This window comes from Chaetura pelagica, unplaced genomic scaffold, assembly GCF_000747805.2.
Source record: "Chaetura pelagica isolate M959 unplaced genomic scaffold, ChaPel_1.0 scaffold436, whole genome shotgun sequence".
Classification (NCBI taxonomy): Eukaryota; Metazoa; Chordata; class Aves; order Apodiformes; family Apodidae; genus Chaetura; species Chaetura pelagica.
Genome location: NW_009953651.1, coordinates 2575522 through 2599596, shown reverse-complemented (window position 1 = coordinate 2599596; position 24075 = coordinate 2575522). Strand labels below are relative to the sequence as shown.

Sequence of the window (24075 nt, the reverse complement as noted above, 5' to 3'; positions counted from 1 at the left end):
TGAGCATTACTTAATCTACCTGTTTCTCAGTCTACAGTATGTGACTAACAATGCATTCACCAATAATGGAAAATGAAAATAACTTTTGATAATATCCAAACCATTAAAATATAATAAGTCACTGGCTCTTGATACACACTCTACAGATGGGTGTGTTTGAAATGTGTTCAAACATATTTTACCAATATCATCCTAATTATTCCTGTATAAAAGACTGCTAACCCTGACAGTTGCTATTGTGACTTCAGGGTAGGTGCTACGTGTTGTCTTCATTGGTTATGCCTCTTTCCTACCACTGTGATCATAATGACCCTTTAAAAGTGAATCTTCTTCAAGGGTGCCAAGTCTGCATTCATTTCTTGGGCAAAGGTGCCATTTAGTTTAGATGGAATATTTTGCATGAGAAAGAAGTGGAAGATGTGACTTCTTTTTGTTGTCATTTTTTTCATAGTAATATACAAAATATGGAAAGTAAGTCGTATTTCTGTGGTATTTGGCATCTGCTCAACAGCTGATTGCTCTTCTCAGAGCTTTTTTGGAAAGTTTGCAGCACCATAATGACAGCTTTCTAAACACAGACGTCCTCTTGGTACAACTTATATATAATTCTTTATGAAGGATGTATTTGAGTGAAGAATTTGATAAAAGTACTGGAATAAGTTGAGCATTTTTGTTATGCACATATTGTAAGTTGGGGGAAGAAGCTGCAGTGTCTGAGGGCATAGGTGTTGGTACAAAATGTCCAAAATGTCAGAATGTAGTTTAAGATAAATTGATTCTTTTATTAATGGACTGTGTTTTATACTGTGTAAGTACATACTGTGAATTTGAAGCATCAAAAATCTCAAGAAGACATTTAGATAATGAGGAATTTGACTGTGGAAGAGGTCTAATAGCTGAGAGGCCTGGAGTAGCTATTAAATGTTCTTCTAAAGTCTCATTAGTAGCCTCTTCCTCTTGTTTCATTTACCTCTCAGCTAAGCTATCAGGAAGTGAATATTTCTAACACAGATTTCTCCTCTTTAAGTCAGCTGCTTTTGTTGAGGTAACTCCTCTTAAATGTCTTTAGTAAGTAAAAATTAGTTCAAAGATTAATGTGTAAGATGATAAGCTCCCAGCAGTTTGTGATACCTAGTAAAACAATCCTTGAGTGTTTTTAACTGTAGGGCTATTGTTTGCCAACACATACCAATTATCGGCATACGTGTAGGAAGACAGTGTTTAATGGTTATTGTATGGAGTTCATGTAAATTCATGTAAGTGAGAAGGAAGCTCTCCTCTCTTAACTTACTGTAACCATTTGAGATTGTTTTTTAGTGATAACGGTGTCCATTCTATGTTGTTATTTTATCTGTTCCGGTCTAGTAAAGATCAGAGTATCAGGCAAGCGAGGATGTAGCAACTGTAATAAAATTAGGGGAAGCATGTTTCAATGAATATTGTAGTATTTTATTCTTGTGGAGCTGTGTGTAAGTGCTTCAGTTGTTACGACTGCAGCTAACTTGATGTATCTTCCATCTATCTGTACTTCTACAAGGCACTTGGTTTTGATTTATTTTCAGGTTGTGCCACGAGACACATACTCCCACATCACTAACGACACGTCATTTGGATTCAGAATAGATACTTTAGAGTGCTGTATCAAAAATGATGCAAAACCACAACTGTTAGAAAATGCTTTCTTTTTGGAGTTTAATTGGGTCATGCTGTTGTCATTCAATATTATGATACTGGGGTTCTTTCCCTTTTCTCTTTTGCTTGATGATAGAATCGCTGTCCTGGTGTGTATGCATGTGTGCATGTGTGTGGCCCAGGCTGGGCTGCTCCTTGGCATGCCTTGGATCATGACCTTTTGCCAAACCTCAGCAGTAGCTCTTGGGGAAAAAATGTAAACATACAACCAAACTTACTCTGTTTTCTTTATTTAGCTCAGTGAAAGTTGATACTCTTTGCTGTAAGACTTCAATATTGCAAACTCTTTGCTAAATTACAAAATGAGAGAAGTTAATTTAATATTTTAATAGAAGTAATTTTGTAAAGTGGGAGGCAAGGAAATAGATTCTCCTAATGTAGCAGTAAAAATTCTGATTAATATTTATTTATTTTAATCACATTTTAGCCCTCAAGAACAAGGAAGAAAATACCTATCTTGTTAGGCCAGAAGTATATGGAAACATTATGGAATAATACTAATTAGTAAGAAAGTGCCAGGATTGTGGGTAGTATAATAATCTACAATTTTCTGAGAATAACCTTACTAAAATGACCTACCTAATTTAAGTGTAATTTCCAAAATAAGGAGACCAGATGTCTTGTCTGGGACAGTGCAAGCAATGGACGCTTTTCCTTGAAATGGTCTGCCTTCTGCTAACATGAAACTAGTCTTTTCTCTTCCTGTAGATGATAATTTAGGCTGGTGCTGTTTTCTCCTATGTGGTTACACGTTCTGGGGAAACAACTGAATTTCCATAAACTAGAACAGAGAGAATTTCACTAAGTGGAAGACCTTTTGTCTACTTGGTTATTTTGACTCGCGTTAAAACTTACCTGTCAATAATTTGCCCCTCATACTGACTTTTATATTTGTTGTGAGCTCCTACCATTGTTGGCTGTAAGAGGTGATCACCTTATTACAACTTGAGGAGCATTTAGATGAATTGTCAGTTAATAAAGAATGTGTGTAATTGATATAACGATAAATAATTAAAACTGTCAGTTTCCCCTGCCTAAAATGTGGACATTTGCTCTGAACTATGCCTCTAAGTGGTTTTCAGATGTGTCCCAATGTAAAGCCTGTGATAAATCAGCATAGTTCCAAAGGATTTATAGTATTGGCTTAGGGTTTTTGTTTGGTTTGTCTTTTAACAATACAGAATTTCACATAACAAGAACAGTGTCGTTTCATTCTTTTCCATGTGGACTCACTTCTGCAAGTTAAGAACTTCCTTCAACCTAAGTAGTTTCATATTTAACATACTGTGCAAGCAGAAGACTCTACATATAATTCATGAGGATACAGTCAGTAGTGTTGTCTAAAGAAAGCTAAGTCCTGATGTTTGGAGTGAACAGAACCAGAGCAGATAAAACTGTTCAGTATTGAGTATTTGAAAGTTAAAAAAAATGAGGCTTTGGTTCACTCACAAAAATCCTAAACCATTGAAGGAAAATACACTCATGTAGATTAATTGACTTGTTTTACAAGTTGATGGCACTCTATAGAGAAGAGACTGCAGAAGTTGTCTATAAACAGTTTTGATTATGAGAAGGTGTGGAAAATTCAGAGTTGAAGAAACAGTCACAACTTCTTGAGCAGATGGAGGCAGAAGAAATACGTAGTTGCTGCTGCTTGTACCAGGGAACTAACACAAAAATGTCTAACCACACAATAAAAAAAAAAGAAATAAAAAAATAAAAAAAGGCTTCCAATTCTTAGAGAGTGTTTTCATGTTAGCAAACACTATTGCCTGTATTTCATTTGTGATTAAATAAGCTACTGTCACTTTCATCCAAATTCAGGAGAAGGGAAGGAGACAAAGGAAGGAAGAAAACTGCTTTTCCTGGACAAGGGAATAGGAAGAAGGGTGAAACAGCCACAGGAGGATGGCTGTAGTCCATGGGGTGGTTGTGTACTTTGCCAGATAAGAGTCAGTGCAAGCACAAACCTTGATGTCTCTGTTTCTGCCACTGTTTTGCTTGTGTGATTTCCAGAAGAAAGGAAAGATCTTAGGCTTGTGCATAAAATTAGCTATAGACCGTGCAGCTTTCTTATGGATGCTCAAATTACCATTAAGGTCCTTGCCCATATTCTGCTCCTTTCTGGCACTTTTACATGTCTTCTGAATTGATGCTTTCCTTTTGTTCTTCCCTCCTGTGACCACCTTTTCTCTCCTTGCCTCTGGCTCATGTTACTGATTTCTTGAGACTATGGGGAATTTCATTGGCTCTGACTCCCTCCCTTTCCCAGTCAGTAGAAACACAAATATCTCTGTACTGCACAGTGGCAGGGAAAAGGAAGTACTTCTGGGTTTTATGTATTTTACTAGCTTAGCAATGAGGGAGGGACTCCCACCATGGCTTCGGCAATAGGAATGATATAATGTGTGTGCTTAAAGTACCTCTATATGCTTACAGCCATGCACTACTATTTAAAAGTTGCATCAGAATTAGATAACTGGAATAGCTGGTGCATTTTCATTAGGTTCTTGTAATATTCATTCTATTTGTGTTGCACTGAGATTAGCATATCTTACTGAGTTTATTTGCATAATGAACAGATATTTATTTAATAGTGAAAAATGGAACAGATAAAGGAAGTGAAGATAAAAACAATAAGAAACTAAACCACTGATTTTCAGACTTGCATAGCTAAAAAAAATTCTAATACTTTTCATATCTCTATGAAAATACAGAAATATTTATTTATGGTTGTGGCTTTTCAATTCAAACATATCCTATTGTGAACTCAACATTTGGGGTGAAGTCTTGCCCTATTGAGGACAGTCACATCTAGTGGAACGAAAATATTTCACTTAGTATGCATTTTATTTGTAGCAAAAAAAGTCATAAATAAGATGGCTCATGTGGCTGTTGATACATCCATACTTTGACAGAGTCAAGCAGTGTATGTGCTGTATAGCCTGGAAGTGGCCAGTGGGAGAAATAACATTGGTATTACTGTGCTCCAGTCATTCCTGATAAGTTGCAAGTTGTCAGAAGATGAACACTGACTCTACAAAAATTTACAACATTTATCTCCTCAGCCTGCTCATCTAATTGCACTGAAGGCATTTCTTCAGGGTTCACAGCACAGGAGTCTTGAGACAATTCAGTAGTAAGTCTCTGTGGGGACTGAGCTGAGAGCAATGTCATGGTCCCATGTACTGTGCCAAGAGCAAATGAGATTACTAATGCCAGTGAAATATTCTTTATCTGTTCAACAACCAATCCTCTGGATTGTCACCAAGTACAAAATGAAGAACCTATCTGCCAAACACGAGAAAATGCTTGTATTTCAGGACAGAAACCTGACATATTGTTTATGTCTTGCATGCCAGCTGCTTTGCCTGCATTAGGTGGAAATGAGAAATTTATTAAGTGCAAAGTGCAAAGCACAGTGACTAAGCATACTAAAAGTCTTTTCCATTGCTGACTGATTATTTTATTAATTAATTGATTAAAGTATTATTCTTGGGGCAAGAATGACTGGTAAGCCTGGCTTGAAAAGTTTCAATAGGAGAAGAATTAAAACAAGCAGATTTTAATGTGTGGTTTTTTTGTGTTTTTTTATAATCTAATCTTAACCATCTTACTTGGAAAATATCTGTTTCTATAAACTGCAAATTATTATATTTTTGATGTTACTTTTTGAAATAAATTAATTCTTGGTTTTAGCTAAGGCAGATAAAGGTTAAATTAAATTGTGTTTCCCACTTTTTGTGTTAAACAGTAGTACAGTAGGTAAAATGAGAATGAATTGTTCTTCCTGTTATGTCTCTCTAGAGATCTGAAAAATAATTTGATCAGCACAATTGAGCCAGGGGCATTCTATGGACTTTCAGAATTGAAGCGCCTGTAAGTAATAATTCCATTTGAATTATTCTGCAAACTGTGTTTGTATTGACATTGCTGTTCTTGTGCAACTGAAATATGCCACCAAGCAATAATCACATAAGGAACTTGGCTGTAAAATAGAAGATTATATACTATGCTTTTTAAATTGACCATGCCTTTTTATTCTTTCCTTTCTGTTTTACTGTTTCCTTCTTCTTTTTTACTTTTTCCAATTTAAAATTATGTTTACTTTCCAATAAATGTCCTAACAACTACATCTACAAAGTTAAAAGACACACCTAATTAATGACTTAGCAAACAATATATCACTACAGATATTAACCAGAAACAAATGGTTTAAATATGTGTAAACAGTGTTTTGTGCTATGCTAAGATTTTTTTATTCTGTGAGGTCTAATTTACTTTTATCACAGATCAGGTCTATAAAATAAATTCTTAGAAAGGAAAATGTCATGGTTCAGAATTCAACTGTCATTGTCCTACTTCTCATATTGACTCTGCTTGTTTTTTATTTTTAGCATGGTCTTCTAAGGAAACAGGACTTATATAATATATTCCACACTCATCATCCTTGCATTTGTCTCTTTGAAAATGTCATAGTACTATTTGAAAGCTCTGGCTGTTTTTTAAACTATGTTTGTAGAGGGTAAAAGTATCTAAGTTACTATGATCCTACAAGAGAGCCCTTTTGCTTTTAATTAACAAGGACTACAGAGTCTCCTTGGTTCTGCTCAGCCTGAAGGAAGAGTGATGGACCCTTTTTAATGGTAGCTTTCCAAGCAACAGCATCCAAACGTCCATGTACTGGTTAACCAGGACATCAGTCAGTCAAATTTGCAATCAAAGGTGCTGTGTGATGACAAAACCTATGAGAAAACAGAGGTTATTTTCATAGGATGGGAAGATTATATGAAGAGGAATGCAAATTCACAGAAAAAATTTACAAATTCTTCTGCTTTTTTTTTGGTTGCACAACCTTAAGTAAGAGATTTCCATCTCTGATCATAGGAGTAGCAGTATTTTCTAACACCAGTCACTGAGCCTTAGTACATTTGAGTAAAAAGCCAACAACATAATGACAATGAAGCAGTAGTGTAAACATTAGGTTAAAAATTTCTTTCTCTGTGTGGAGGAATAATAATACAATGAAATTATCACAATGGATGCTAATTTTTGCTTTGGCCGCACACTCTAATAACACAACTCTGACCTCTTGTGGGAAAACCAGGAAACCTGTGCAAGTCATGGGCTGCACAGCTGAAGATTTCATTCCTGGAGCTTTAGGTCACCCAGGAGAGAAGTCAAGGAAGAGGAAGTCAGTAGGTACTGGGAAAAGTGAGAAGAAAAGACTCCTCAGCAAACTAGGAATGACAACATTGGGATTTATCATGCTAGATCTCAAAAAACCCGATTGCTGCAATGAAGGAGTAACACTAGGAGCAATCTAGAGACAGGGAATTTATTAATTTGCTAGACTACAATGTGTTTGGTACAAGTTGGTGTAGTTTAGTGAAGCAATGAATGTAATCTAGTAAACAAGAAAATCTCTGCACTCCTTCAGTGCAAATGTTCTGTAGCAGGCAGTTGAGCAAAAGGAATAAATAGTGTAAACTCCCATTGAATGCAAATACAGTAATTACTATAAGACTTTATGTTCATATCTTATTTCACACGTAAAATGTAAGTGATACTGTCAAAAGCAGAAGCTGATGTAATATGGGCAACTGCCAGACAGACGACAATGATAAGTCAGATGGGCAAACTGCAGGTCGTCACCATCAAAATGTTTCCTCTGAATGATTTGGAGAACTGCTATCATTTGTATTTGAATGACAAACAGAATTATTTCATGGGTTTACTCAAAAAGGTGTACACAAAATTGATGAAAATTGAAAATTTATGGAGCACAAAAGTTATGGCACTTGGTTATTCAACAGGGGATCATACAGTTTTATCTAACAGCAATTTTACGAGTCAACGTAAGTAAGTTAAATGTCTTACTCCTGAAAAGGAGCACTAGTTTTGTACATTAATAATTGAATTATGTCTAATATAATATGTATTAGTCTGCAGGACTGCACAGAAAGCTTTGTTTTCTTTTTGCTAGTATATTTTTAAAAAATGTTTTACAATACAGAGTTTTCAGCCACTGCCATATATCTTACTGTGAAAATTACACTCATTAAAATAAACTTGGAGAAAAGGGCTTCTAGTTTTCTCTTTGTTAAACACACCATTTTACTGTGTGCCAGACTTAGAGAAATATGCACTTGTTTTGATTAGTTTATATGAAATTTGCTACCCAAATTTTGCTCCACATAGTGATGCAGTTCTTCCATATGTGTTCAGCGTTAGCTCAGTCAGAAATAAAACACCACCCAACAAAGAAATCTGAGTAGGTTCTTGTTTACTATTGACCTCTTCTAATAAAAAGATATATAGAGATCTAAAAGTATGTATGTTTGTCTTAAAATCTCATTTTTTTATTTTCTATGTAGCTTTCATTAGAACTTAAATAATAATGCCCATATGCAATTATTGTACTATATTGTTATCCACAGTATTTTCTCAGCTCTTGCCTACTTAATAACCCTGACAAGCAATGTTTTCTTCTAATGTAATGTTTCATCATTTAATTGTACAACAGCATATCCTTAGAAGAAAATAGTATATACAGAAGACTTAGTAGTGAATTCTAAATAGATTGCCTTCACATTCTAGCTGATTGGGTATGTCTCTATGAAAGCAGTAGCTGTATTTGTCAAACTACAACCTTAATTCTCCTGTTTGATTACTTTAGTGTTCTTGTGTAACAATAGAAAAATAGAAAATCCACACAGTGTAACAAAGGAATTAGAAGACTCTCACTGGTTCTAAATGAAATATATATTCAGATCAACTTTAATATTTTAATGGATTTATAATCACTCAAAATCCTTACATTACTGCAATTTAAAAAAAATATATACTTGATAAGAAGGAAAATTTGAGGAAATGTTGTGTATGACTCAGACAGAAGACATCAGTTTCCCTTTCTACAGTCAAGAGTTATCGAACATAATGTTTTGCACTATTTATTGTCTAAAGCAGCCACAGTATTGCTCTTAAGAGTTTGGCAAGTGCTTATCAAGACTGACCTTCTTACTAGCTCAAAAATTATTTGCCCTCTGGTTTCTGTGATTTCTTCAGCAAGAAAGGGTGCTTTCTATGAGATGAGATATTAGTAAACAATAAAAGTATGTCAATTTGGGCTGTGTATTGCATGCAACAAAATGTATGCTATTTTTCAGAAGTAAAGAAACAAGTGCTAGTGTCTTTGAAGATAATTCTTTTTATTGAAAATAATTTTGGGTTTTTTTTCTTTCCTAGATATAAAACCACGTTTTAATGCAATTAATATAAGTTGCTGTATTGTATGTTTAATTGTGGAATATTGCTCAATAATGTTAATATAAAATTCTTAAATCTATTTAATCCATTTAAGTTATGTTACAGAAAAAAGTTTCTTTCTTATTTGTATCCAACTCCTTAAGTGTCAAAAATACATAGGCTGGATGTGATTACATAGATGTGTATATGAATAAGACCTAATGTTTCACTTTTTTTTTTTTTTTTTTCTTCTTCAGGGATCTTTCAAATAACAGAATTGGTTGCCTAACACCAGAAATGTTTGTTGGACTTAACAGTCTTCACAAATTGTGAGTATATTACCACTTTTGGTTTAAACATGAGAAATCCAAATTGTCACATGGCTTACCTGAGTACAGCTGAAAACAAACTTTCATTGTAAGAAAATTACAGATCTTGTACTAAAACAATCCCACCTCTCCAAGCCTTTGATTGTGATGTCTTGATACTTTGAAGATGTTATTTCTATTTTTAATTGTAAAATCTACCAGAACTGCAAAGAATTAAATTTCATTTTCACATTGAAAAGAGGCTGAACATGACATTGCTGTTTGAATGTATTTTTGTGTGTCCTGGAAATAGTTAAAGGTCAATCACACAAATGAGACTTAAAAAGGATTAATTGCTTTACCACGTATTATAGGTCAATTAGATTTTTCTCTCTTTTTTCTTTTTTTTTCTTCTGAAGTGTATTATATTAAAAAGTACGTATATACTGTGGAAAAAAAAAAAAGATGAATTACCAAGTAAATTTGGAATATCAGGGTAGTTCAAATTGCTTAAAAAATACAATTATGTACTGACTGTTTGTGGTGTTGTGTTTGACACTTCATTTGTCGTAGTCCTATTTGAGTTAATGGTTTATCATAGGCGACTGTACTGGAATATGCTCTAGGGAGCAAAGCAATCAACTTGCATATCCATAAGCATGCCAGGGGGCCTGGTGATCAATAGATTATCAGGCTGTTCTTGAAAGCAGGAGATAATGGCAGTATAGCTAAGCTGTTCAGCTTCGGGGAGAATCAGTTGACCTGAAATAAGAGATAAAATGTGTGATGGCAAAGTTTGTTTGCAGACACTAAGTTAACCAGAGTTTTAGAGACAAAGGTTGATTTTGAAGGACAGAAGTAATGTTAAAGACTACTTGACTGGGCAGGAAAATAGCAGATCAAGTTTAATGTAGGTGAATATTAAGTAAAGCAAGGGAGAAAAGCCAATCTGTTCTGGGCTGACCATTAAAACAGAGGAAAGATTTTTTGAGATGACAGTGGAGAGAGAACACTAGGAAAACAACTGGTTGGTGTTCAGTATAATCTAAAAAAAATGAGTGAGTATTATTAAAAAATTGGAGAACATATGTTGTACTATTGGAAAAAAAGGAAATAACCTGTGCTTTAGTACTGTGGGTAGTTCCAGACTGCTCATCTCAAAAAAGATGACCAAAACTAGAAAAGGCTCAGAGAAGGACAAAGAGGAATGGCTAAAGTTATGGAACATCATAGGAATGAATAATCTGGCTGTGACTTTCCTGTCTGGGAAAGGGACAATTCACAGGAAGGGCTCTGATGTAAATGGACATTTGGGCAGACCCAGGAGCGCTCTGTATCTTCATTCACACCTGTCTTCATTCCTGAACGGGAAATCAGTTTCTGTACTCCATCATAGTGTGTTACAAATCTTACAAAATTTCTTCCTCTCCAGCCTTGGAAAAACAAATCTTTCTAGAAAGATCTGCCATAAGATCAAGATGACACCAGGTAAAAGGCTGAAATCTGGCATACTTACTGATCACATTAATGAATGTAACTATGCCATATCTTCTCTGATGAAAACAAGTGAAAACAACTTTCATTTCCAAGTGGATCTAGATCCATGACTTTTGTATTATTTTCTTCTGAAGCTCCATTTAATAGCAGGAATTTGAGTTAGACCTTTCTTAAGTATAATTCTCTGGTGACATTCTTGTTACACTTTTCACTTAGAATAATATTATTTAATGAAATCTTCAAGACTGCTCACCTCTTCTTGTGTGACAGTTCTCTTAACAAGACCAAGGACTGGTCAATATTATTACCAGATTTTATTTTTACATCCATACATTTCTGAGCCAATCAGTCACAAGACCTGTTTCTGCACCAGTAATGTCTCATTCACCTCCCTTCTCTCCTTTTCTTTCAGCACCTTACAATATATGCATTTCATGCCAGGTTCTTCATGCTTTTATGGGTGTTATGTCCATGCATCAGTGGAAAAAAAATTATTATTCTGGTAATACAGGTAACTGTAGACTTGTTAGTTTGGACTTGCATTTGATGGAGTAACCAAGTGAGCTTCAGGAGAAAGAAAAATGGAAAAAACTGCTGGCAAATCAGAAAAAAAGAAAAAAAATCAATATGCATCTATTGAAGCTGTATCATGTAATCATATTTAAAAATCACTGATTTTCTAGACAAGGAAAACTATTCATTTATTTCATATACATCTAACATGGTAGTACATACGGAGATGAAAACCATTAACATTTAAATTAGTGTTTCTGTGTGAGTGGAATTAACCTAGAAGGCCTCGAGTTGCTCAGGTATTTTTTGGATTTTAGCAATTTCTGCAGAAAAGTAGTTGTACTGTAGATGGTCTTGGGAAAGATTATTTCCAGAATTTAGTGCAGGCTTCACCCATAAATACCTATTAACCAAATGACCAACCTTACTTAACAGAATAGAAAATAGTAGTAAAGAAATGTATTTAAGCTATCTAGAATATCTATCCTTTCTTCATTTCTTAATTATAATATAGTACTATTGTGAAAGTATCATTTGCAGCTTGTGTTAGTATACTTTTCAAAATTTAAGTTATTTTTTTCATAATTCTTATTGTCCCTCTATGCTTCCTGTAATTTCCTTTTCCTTTTCACTATAGTCTCTTTATTTCTTTGATGTTTTTAAAGCTGGAATTCTTCTTTCAAGATACAAGATTTGGTTATTGATTCATTTAGTGTATCTTCCATTTTTAGTATTTGGGATTTGATTTGCCTTTCTACTGTTGACTTAACAAATGGGGCCATCCTTCATTCCAGTACATTTACTTTAATAGTTCTTTACTAGTTACTTAATTTATTTTTTTTTTCATATTTATTTTTATTTTGAAGTCTTTGGAAATCAGTGGCATAGTAATAGTTAAGGGGGTCTACAGGAAAGCTGAGGAGGGACTTTTCACCAGAGAGGGTAGTGATAGGACAAGGGGTAATGGTTTTAAGCTGGAAGAGGGTAGATTCAGGTTAGACTTCAGGAAGAAATTATTCACCGTGAGGGTAGTAAGGTGCTGGAATAGGTTGCTTAGGGAGGTTGTGGAAGCCTCTTCCCTGGAGGTATTTAAGGCCAGGTTGGATGAGGCCTGTGCAACCTGGTCTAGTGTGAGGTGTCCCTGCTCATAGAATGTTGTTTAGATTGATGAAGGAGCAATGTAAAGATATATGCTTTGATTTATGTGATTGTTGATTGGGGTAATTAGAGCTCTACTGTCTTACATTAGCAGAGATGGAAGTACAGAAGGACCTTTGCAGGCTGTTATCAAAACCAGTAGGGAGAGCCGTGAGTCCACTGGAAGGAGCAAAGAACATAAATCTTTTCATGAAACTTTTGGGAGGTACAAAGATGGGATTTTCTTACACAGTTTACAAGCACAAATGACAGGTGAAATAATCAATCTTATAAATCAAATTCAGTGTTAAAAATGGAATTAGAACTGAAAAATCTGACATAGGGTGTTTAATTACGTGATGCATATATCTAAACAGAGTAGGGTGGCAGGTATTCACTAAAATGAGGAATGAGAACTGCTTGAACTCTCAGGGATAATGCAGACACTCTTCATAGGGCTTAGTGGTTCTTGAATTAAGAAAAAATTAATTCTAATATTGTTTTGAAAATTACACACACAAAAAACACAGAAAACTGTAAGCCTCTGGATAATGTAGAAAAGACTTGTACTCTAATTGCAGTCAGGATGTATGTTTCAGTGATCATGTATACTATATATGGATATATAGTATACATAACATATATATATATAGCATATATGGTCTGACAGAACCAGACATTTGCAGGGTGCTGCAGATACCTAGCTCAGAAATGTGTGTACTATTGGAGTGATTTAAGAAGATTTCTGAAGGTTTTGCTAGAGAAGAAGCTATTTCCATTCTTGGAGATCCAGACATTGCAATTATTTGTTTCCTGGGCATATAAATATATTTGCTTTATGACTTGCACAGCCCTGTGAACATGATCCTTATTTGCTGATTATTAATAATAATATGGAAATTTCAAACCAGGACATTGCCAGAAAAATATGGAAGAATATGAAATATTGGTTTTCTGGCTTTACGCTGACTTTTGAACTTTAAAGAACTCTGTTATTCCAGTACTAGGCAAAACCACTGAATTAAAGGGTTACAAACTTTTCTGTTGTGGTAAAAAGAAACAAAAATCTGTAAGTGAAACTGTAGCCAGGAATTTCTAGGTTAACACAGTGTAGGTCACTTCTGGCTAGATATCTTGATGGAGGTAGCAATCTCCTGAAAGGAGGTTGTAGAGAGGTGGGTGTTGGTCTCTTCTCCCAAGTGACAAGTGATAAAACAAGAGGAAATGGCCTCAAGTTGTGTCAGGGGAGGTTTAGACTGGATATTAAGAAAAATTTCTTCACTGACACAGTTTTCAAGAACTGAAAGAGGCTGCCCAGGAAGTGGGTGAGTCACCATCTCTGGAAGTATTTAAAAGCTGTGTAGATATGGTGCTTAGGGACATGGTTTAATGGTGGACTTAATAGTTCTCGGTTAACAGTTGGACTTGATGATCTTAAAGGTTTTTCCCAGCCAAAACAATTCTATGATTGTATGATTTGATAGGACCTATGGAAAGTACATATAGTCTGTAGACACAGAATGGGCACCACTGGCAGGTGCCCAGGTACCTTGCATCTGCTGAACATTGGCTTTGAGTTTTTCCCCATTTCCTAAAATACTGACCAGACATAAAGTTTTCCTTTGACCCAGGTGGAATTACCAAACTTCAGACTTGGTTTTCTGGTTGTTTTGCTGTATGGAGCCTGGCTAGCTATTCGAGGGGAAAACAGGGATTTGCGTCAGATTGGAAATATTGTCATGCTGCAGTAGGTTAAAGTAGAGAAAAGAAAACCCTTGTATTTCTGCCTTCTCACTGCCACCCAAGCAAGACTGTGCAGATTGCTTTCCTCGTCCTTCAGTTCAGTATATTGTCCTCTGTCAGTAAGTTTATACTACTGTAACTTCTTTTATATTAGTGGAACTACTTCTCATTTGCTTCAGTGTAAATGTCAGGGTTATGTGTTTCTGATTTAGTTCATTTAATGTCCCAGTTCATTGAGCTGCTTCAGCTTATGTGTTGTCAGGGTTTACATCCAGTAGGCACATGGGTAGTGAAGTCAAAATGAGTCTTTGGGAAATGCTCAGTGTTTTTAGTTCCAGTTGATAAAGGTGAAAGTGTAAAGGTATACAACAAAGCAAACATTCATTTCCACCTCTAGACATACACACACTGGAAGAGATACTTGAAAGCCCTTCCGTTTCCAAGAGATTTGCACCACAAATGTATTAATGGTGCACTGTTAGACAAAAATTTAACGAGTTCAATTACATCATTGCATCTCATTGTCACTCAATATAATGAGAAATAATTTCACTTAACAGCCAGTTTATTTTTCTGTATTAGCAGAATTTTGCTTTAAACTGCCAGGAAATTTGAAGTGTTCAAAGTTATTTATTTTTTTTTCCCCATTCTTTCAGTGGTGAAAAATTAATTGTGTACAAAAAAAATGAGCAGTTATTGCTTCTGGAATACTCCATAACTTTCTTAAATTAATTCATAAATTAGCAATATTTTCTCTTCTGTCTTGAAGAGAAACCTGTATCTGTACATGTTTCTGTGGAAGGCATGGTTCTTGAGCTTTTTTTTCTTCTTTACTTTCCAAAGCTGCTTCAGATCTTTTGAGACTTGGTAGGTTCCTCACTGGTGGAATGTTGCTTTTGATGTGAATTGGATCTTCAGTTTAGTATAGGTCCTTTACTTGGTAGACATAACAAAAGTAAAATAAATAATTTTAAAAATACCCTTTTTAATGAAAAGATAATGAAACAATTTTCATCTCCAGTCTATGCCCTATATATATATAAGTGATTTGAAATTCTGTGATAACTGAAAGTTTGTAGACATCTTTGAATTCAGATATGTAGGCTTCAGGCACTGGATAGAAAGGAACATGCATCAGTATTTCAAAAGTAGGTAATTCATGTGGTATGACATTAACCTTGGATACTGCACTAATTTTATGGTTTACTGGTACAGAAGCACACAGTATTACTTAACATTAAGCATTTACCTTTTATAAAATTGAGGCACTGGCAGAACAGTACTGTTAAACTAGACAAAATTAAATTGCATCTGTTTGCAAATATTCAGCCTAAGCCATTCAGCAATCAAGACAATAAATAATAAGACAATATTTTGAATGGAAGTGTCCTTAATTTAAGGATGGGAAAAATCAGTTTGTTTAAAACCCTTTGTAATAAAACTCTTCATGTAGTCACTGAAAACTCATTGCTGTTTTAAGGAAATGTTTTAATTCTTCTGAGCTTTACTAAATTAATATACAGGTTTTATTTCTTTAATCTCAGGTGTCCTTGTAGTATAAAAATGCTACATAATTCTCACTAACAAATCATCGCATGCGTATTTTTACTTAAATTCTAGAATATTCTCCCATATAATTATGTTCTATTAAATATGTAAAAATACTCTAGTTTATTGTACCAAGTGATTTGTATGTTTACTTGCTGTGGTAATGAAAGCAAAAATGTATAATTTGGTTTGAAAATTGCTGTCATTTATGAAAAAACAGTGTACAAATTAACTAGGTTTTTATGGTTGGCAACAAAGCAGAATTTGGGAAAATGCATTGGGAAAATTATACTCTTACAACTATTTTGTTTTCTTCTATTTATTGTAACTGTAAGTTGCTTTTTTTTAGGAATTTATCAGGGAATATTTTTTCAAGTCTCATGAATGGACTTTTTTCTGAGCTTCTGGCTCTGAAAGCACTGTAAGTATCATGGCTTATGTGTGGTGGCCTGAAGTATTTGAGAAAGACATTAGAATAGACACAGTTGAATATGAAATCAAACAGGATTGTTTCTTGTCATTCATTCCAAATGTAAAATATGCAGTATTTTGTTATCAATGTCTGTCTCACTATTGATGAGCTGTCAGCTTCTACCTGTGCCACTGAAATGGATAGTGCTGAAAACTTAACCCCATTCCTGACTACTCCAGTCTAGCCATCCTGATTAGCATCCCTGTTCTTTATTCCTTTATGATTTTATGCCTTTCCATGTTCTTATGCATTACATCATATACACATCTAAAAACACAAAAGCACTCAGGTTAAATATTTTTCCTGCAATTATAATAGCAATCCCAAGTTATTTTTCTATTTAAAATATCTCTGGGAGATTTGAAAGTGTATACTGGATGTTTCCATAGTCAAATTTCTACTTAAGAGTTTTTAGTAAGTGAAAGTATTTTATAATATGACTTTCTACAGTAGGCCATACTCTAATTTAACTCAGTAGTCAGCGATGCTGTTCTGTATAACATAACTAGAATTCTGGCATAATGTCTTGGAATGCAGTAACAGTGACACAATGTATATTAGTTGTCTCAGGATGTTTTGTAATTATCCATGTATAAATATACATCCATAATTATTCATCTGGCTAGAATTAGTTCTCTTTAGAGATAGATATTTTGAATCTAATAGAATAAATTATATTTATTAAAATTACATGTGTACCAATGTGATCTTTCTTTGTCTTTCTAGACATTTCAACACTGACTCCCTCATTTGTGACTGTAATCTAAAGTGGGTCTTGCAATGGGCCAGAAATTCTTCAGTTCGAATAGCGGAGGAAACGGTTTGTGCTTACCCTGGTGCTTTGCAAGGGCTGTCATTTCGGAACTTGAAGGAAAACCAGCTGATCTGTGGTGAGCTGTACTCTAGTTTAACATTACAATCTGAAGTGGAATCCAGAGAAAATATTAAAACCCAGAAATTATTCCTAAAAAATAAAAAGTCATAAATCTGACGCTTATAGACACAAGAAATTCAGATATATGACACAGAAAATACATCTAAAATAGAAAAAGAGTAGAAAAACAAGTTTCTTACTTCATGAAAAAAATTAATTTGTGTTCACATATATATATTGCAAGAACACCACTGTCTTGTCTCTTGTATTAGGTAACATGTAATAATCTTTTAAAACATTAAGCCACAGTTCTACATTGTGTTTTGCATGAAACCAAGGATTTCTACTGGGGTTTATAGAATGTTCTTTACAAGTCACATCTTTGACAGTGTGGCATAAATGTCAGATTTCATTCTTCTATTTTTCATCTGTAAAAACTTGTAACTACATGTTTTAGCACTGTGTCCTGGAGATGAATAGAATCTTTACAGTGAACTTCACTTAGCTGAATTCTATATTGGAAGACCTAGAAATGAGTCACTTTTTGGAAAAGATTTTCTACCATACCAAACACAATTAATATGGTGTGAGGAAAGAAATGAACAATTAGGAAAGAGAGAAGAGAATCTCACATTGAACACTGTCTAGCAAAGAGCAGACTAAAACAGAGATTTTAAAAGTATCACATACAGCAGAGAAAAAAGGAATTACCTAAGATGATAATGGGGGGTTCCATAATCACAAGTATTATTACACACATACCTGATTAATCATGGAATCTCTGAATATTTAATTTTCTTGCATGGCAGAAAATTGCTGGGATGGTGACTTTGTTAATATCGTACAGAATCAAAAGAAAAGTCACACTTTTATCCTAATAACCACAAGAGAAATGATGTGTGTTGTTAACATATTTATAGCAGAAGGGAGATGAGAGTTGACTGAAGCAATAACCAAAAAAAATAGTTTTAACAGCAAATACAAATGTTTACACCTTGGGACAGATGTGAATACGAGTTACAGGTGGTCCATCTGCTGAATTATTAAGGAAGCAGAGATACGTATCTGGATGTAAGTAAGGAGTGAGCTATTGTCAGCAAAAGGCAGAAGAGTTTCCAGTAGCCTGTATTACCGTACATTTGAAAATCTGTAATACTTTTCAAATATCAAGGTGCCTTTTTATAGAGACCAAACATGGACATCTTTATAGAGATCCATTTCCCAGCAGAAAAGTCCTTCTGGAAATGCTGGAACAAACAGAAGAATTGATTAAGGACTTTTAATTGGTATTTCCAGGATGCCAATAACTCCTTGTCACACCCCTGTAACACCATCTAGTTCCCATATCCACAGAACACTTGACAAGTTTTGTAATGACTGCCAATAACTTGACATGGCTTTTAATATCTGCAGAGAGCTTCATGGTGATTATATTTGCTGAGCCTTCAACCAGCTCTGTAATGTCTGCCAGGTACTTCACTGCTTGTAATATGCGTTGGGCAGCTCATGGTGCCCATAAAATTTAGCAATTTCATTTTCAGTAACTTAATTTGAATTTAGGCATAATAGAAGGCTGTCTGGCACCAAAATAATAACACCTATTGAATATATTGTAAAAATTATGTGTGTTGAAATATACATAGAGCTAATCAAATGAAGCATACCTAAAATAAAATATTAAGTTATTTAAAAAATAAAAATTCCTGCATGTTAACATCTTCCATCTGTCAGACATTTGTATTTATAGTTACTGATCTTCCTTCTACATGTTAGAATATGTCATGAGGTATCACAGTTACAAGATGAGCAAAGAAAAGAAGAATGGAAAGAAGAATGGAAAAAAAAAACCAACCAACCTAGAAAGGACATTATAAAGATTTTTGCAGGCAAGTTAGGGAATGAACTAAAAAGTCTTTGTGGAGATGAAGCTAGACAGTAAAACATCTCAGAATAGCTACAGGGAACCGTTTAACATTGAGATTTATTTTACATTTTGATAGGAGAAGAAATAATCTTTCAAATTTCTTTCTAGCCAATCTCATGCTTCTGATACCACTGAAACCAGTTAAAAACCTGCTATAGGGATTTTTGTATGAGTTGATTTAAATAACTGCATAGTTTCAGAATTCACAAGGTTGTGCCTGCATGTTTCTTTAACAGCTTATAAGAACTTACAATAAAAGCAACCAACCTTCAGAAATGTTTGCCTATAAAACATTTTTTGACTGTGTTGGTAACTGAAAAGTCACTTTGAAAAAGTTAATTTTGCCTTTGACTTCTGTATTACTTATGAGGCACTGCAATGAATTCTGGTATGGGCAATAGTTTCTTTCTGACATGATCGCACTCCATGAAGCCAATTTCACCTTGTTACCATTTCTCTATTACTCCAAATAAAGCTTACTGGATTTAGAGGAGGAAAATTATTTTCCTGAATACTAGTGACATCAATTCCACTGGAGGTCTGACAGGAGTCTGTGATTTTCCTGTGTACTCATTGTCAACAGAGATGGATTCTTTAGGCCAGATTCTTCACTCAAGAAAGATGTGTATGAGTTTTTGTCTGGATTATGAAAGATTTTTCTGGTTTCCACTTCCTTCTTTGCTGTGTTGTATTGAATGTGAGAAAGTCTCCTTGCATGTTAAACTGATTCAGCATAGGACTTGTAGCACAAGACTTAAAAGAAATTCTAAGTTATAACATTATTTATTCACCTGTATTGTGTAAATCTCTGAAAAACCCATGTTGTTGCAATAATTGCAACTAACAAGGCCAAAGAGACAATTATCAAAGCTAGTGGTAATGCGTATTCTTTGTGTAGCATCCTCAGTCAAGAAACTTCCAGAGTAAGGTAATATGAGCTCAACTGTTTGATACATTAGTTTTTAAGACACAGTCTCAGTGGAAAATATGGTGGAAACAGAACATACAAAGCACATAGTAACGGCAAATTACAAAACTAAATATTGCAGCTGAGTAATTTTCCTTTCTTGTACTAACATGCCTGAGATAGCATCTCATGTTTTTTCAGTAGTGTCTCATCTACCTTAATGGGGAGTGAGTTGACCTCCCCTAGGCTCAGGAGCCTGTTTTTCAGAGGCTCTAAGTATCCAGAAGCTAATGTTGAATTCTCTTGTTGCTCTGAATGCTCCACATTAATAATAATCTACTGCAGTGTCCTTCCCATGGCTTAGAGGTGTTGTTACAGTATGTTACTTTGAAAGTGTGTATTATGAGAAAATGTGTATTCTATTCAGGGGTGTTGCATCCTTCGGTTGTGATGAATGGAATTGTGACTGTTTACATCAAACTTGCAGTGAGAAACTATTTGGGTCAGTTCATAATATATTCATAGCTTTAATAGTCCATTAGGATTTTCATTGTGGATGACAGAGAATGAGTACTCAAAACACAACTGGAGTTTTATCTATAAGATCTATAAGATCTTTGTTACTAGGTTTCTAGCATGCCTTAGGGGCCTTTCTACTGAGAGAAGTATTAACACTAGAGAGGAATAAAAATCCATCCTACTGGAAATAGAGGTGAGAAAGATTGGAAGATAATAGCTACAGGTTGTGAGTGTCCAACAGGGGTTGAATTATTAGTCAGCCTCTGAATTCTGTAAACTAGTTTAAAGCATTAGCTCGTGAGTGAAATTAGCAAGTTGTGACTGAAAAATATAATTGAAATGTGCTTTTATTTTTTAATATATTTTTTTATCTATACTAGATTCCCTGCTTCCGAGGGGTACTTCAAAGGGAGGGATTCAAATCAAAGGAACAGAGTATTTTCTGGCTTCTGTATTTTGGAATACAATTTGTTAAATGTTTCATAGAAAGTGTAAATAATGTATTGTAAGGGAGGGGATATAGTTGTTAGGGAATTGTTTATACTTAACCAGCACCTTGTCTTCTGTAGTTTGCCTCACTGCACGGAGAAAGAGTATTCATCCTCTAAAGGAGCAGAGTCAGGTAAAAATGTAAGCACTTTCTGCTCTGATGCTCCATAACTGTTCACATTGAAAAAAAGCAAAAAAAGAAGAAAGGACATTTATGTTCTTTATGCACTCTTTTACTTGTGTTCTTAGAGATTTCCGTTTTAAGGTTTTATTTCTTACACAGAAAGGTATGAAGTACTTTCATCATTACCTACCTGCCATCACATTTTCTAATCAGCATTTTTCATGCTTAAATCTAACCAGAACATTAAGGCAAATTTCTCACGACCCACATGTCCTAGTCTGTTTTCATAAGTTTTTATTAATTATTTTTCCAATCTTACCTAAAATACCACAAAACATTCAGAACATTCATGACATTTTAAATCAATTATAGTAATACCATTGGGGGAAAAAGAACATTTTCTTTTCTAGATTCTCTGTATAAAGTCCTTCTGTTTTTTGAACTACCTTTTTTTTTTGCTTTCTTTTTTTTTTTTTTGACATAGATTCTTAAAACATATTGTGGCTTTAAGTGCTTTCTCAGCAATGGTGGAATAGCAATGTTTTAGATGTTATATATGTTGAAATGTTTTTATCATTTTACCTGATGTGCTTCTACGTTGTTTTCACTTCATCCGCTGTCCAATAGTAAGAGCTTTGGAACAGATATGTGCTTTTAAATATAAAAATATAAAATAATATATTGATATTGTGAAGCCTTTTATTTGAAAAAAATACTTTTTCAGCATTTAAACTTAAGCCTGAAATTGGCTGAATGCATTCAGCCTCATTCTACATCAGCTTTTAAGAGTACTGTCAAATATTTTGCACTAGGGATTTTGGGTGAGAAATGAGATTTAAAGTTGCATTTTTCATATGATGACAAAAATTAATTCTCTGCATTTCTGTTCAAGCCTTAGAAAGACAACTATATATATATGCAGGTAGTTTGTTCCGAAGTTTCCTTTCCTACATGAAATATATTGCAATACTCTTCAGTGTATACAAAACATTTTTTGTCTCATTTGTTGTTTGCTCAAATTTAGAGATGGGTTTGAGATTATTATTTCAACCCTTTCTTAATTTACAAGTCATTCTCACTACATTAGCACAATGTAAATATTGAACTGTGGGTTTTTTCCCAGTATGTAGTAACCGGCTAAACTCAAAATCTCAAGTACAAATAATGATGGATTAATTATCCAGATTTAGATTCCAGTCCTGCAGTTTCTTGGCAGCCTACAGATAGCCTGCTGCATTCACATAGAGCACCATTGTCTTCAAGAATGTGCAGGATTAAGATGAGCTCCAATTCTGCAGGGAGTGCCTAATCAAATGACTAGGTCTAATTATATTGAAGTAGGAATATTTCCATCAGTAACTTTTCACAGGATTAGGTTTTGCAAGATATGGATAGTGATATAGTTATCTGTAGTTACATCCTCTTGCTATTATTTCTATTTCACAATGTTAGCATTTAAAGATTTTCTTTAATAACAAAATATGGATAATAACAGTGTTTATAAATCTAATAATGGAACTGTACATTTTGGGTCTTTTAAAGATGGATGTGGTATATTCATTTTCTACCAGAGCTAAGTGACCATTTTGAAAATCAAAGTTTTCAATAGATAACCATTTGGTAATATGGAACAAAAATGTTCTAAACTTTTGGCTCTGAATTCTAGATTTCTCATCCTAATATGATCAGTCTCAAACTGGGAAAAAAGAAAAAGATAATACGGTGCCCTACCTTTTAATATTAAACATTGCTATCTAGTCTCTTTCATGGTAATTTAGAACAATTTTGGATTGTGGGCCCAGTATTAATAACCTTTAAAACTTACAAATGTGTGACAACAGAATTATTACAAAGGGCATTTGAGAAACTTAAAGGTTGAGGTTTTACTACATATTTTCTGGTATCTGTGCTCACATGTGAAAACATATTTCAACAGAAATTCACCCCTGACATCTCAGCAATTTAGATGCTGGATATGTACCCAAGTTTTTCTTCCCATAGCTTACTCTTAAGCTACATTAGAAATTTTTAATATACACTTTTATCTGACTTTCTTTGCCTGCTTCTTCCAGAAAGCATGCAGAATAACTGCAGGAAATTTTAGGAAAATACAGTGAGGGGAACATCAGCAAAATGAAACTTTTTTAATATTAAAAACTTCTGCCTTTGGAGACTTGACTGGCAACCTCCAAAAGGTAGCTGCTCATAAGCAAAGCAGTGGTAAGACAGTCATCCTTGACTAAGACCCATGAAGTATCCTGGAAAATATATTCTTTATTCTTATATTATTTATTCTTATATTAAAAGGCTAGAATTAAATTTTATACTTGTAATTCCTAAATAAAATTATATAAGCTTCTTTACCAAACCTATGTTAATATTGTCCAGTTAGTAGCACTGATTATGGTTTGGTATAATTAATCTTTATTGTTCTCATGGGAAAGTTCCTTATGAAGCCTCCATCCTAACATCCTCTCCTAATTAAGTGGAGTACACCACAGTCATATTTCACATTTTTATAGCACATTTCATCATATAGCACTTTATTGAATATAAGTATAAAAATGGCTGTTGAGAACTGCAGTTTCTAACACTGTCAGCTGGGCTGAGACAAATTTGGAATGGAAAATTTAATGCAATGACTAGTTCTTTCTTTGGCAGAAATGTCACTTTTCTGCATCTGGATGACTTTTACATTTCTTTTTCATTTGGCATTCTTGCAGTGTAGATGGGTACTCATGTAGCCTGCTGGACTCTGGGCAATTAGGTGCAATCACTGCCACTCTGGAGACCTTCCTGGTGCCATGCTTTCTTGGTCTGAGTGTATAGTAATAGGAAAATAAAAAGAAGGTCAGTAGTAGGACTTAAGGTTTGGAACAATGAGTTCTCCCACTGCACTTTCCAGATAGATAAAGCTAATCAATATATTTTGTAGAGGTAGGTTCTTTATCCTTGCCACTGCTTGGCCATTTTTATTAACTGCAAACTGTAATGAGTGTGCAGAGCCATGAGCCTGCTGGCTTGCTTGCCGTGAAGGTAATTTGAGTAATCAAAATTGGCTTTCTAGAAATGACTTCTGA

General features: G+C 34.4%; 1 protein-coding gene across 1 annotated transcript in view; it reads left to right on the top strand.

Moving 5' to 3' along the window:
* The window catches only part of GPR123 (G protein-coupled receptor 123), a 211493-nt gene that overhangs the window by 49977 nt on the left and 137441 nt on the right, over positions 1–24075 (top strand). Inside the window, exons 2-5 of the mRNA XM_010000051.1 lie at positions 5500–5571; positions 9198–9269; positions 16036–16107; positions 16885–17048. Of these exons, the coding sequence (XP_009998353.1) occupies positions 9238–9269; positions 16036–16107; positions 16885–17048 (268 nt within the window). The 5' untranslated portion in view covers positions 5500–5571; positions 9198–9237. The remainder of the gene's footprint in view (positions 1–5499; positions 5572–9197; positions 9270–16035; positions 16108–16884; positions 17049–24075) is intronic.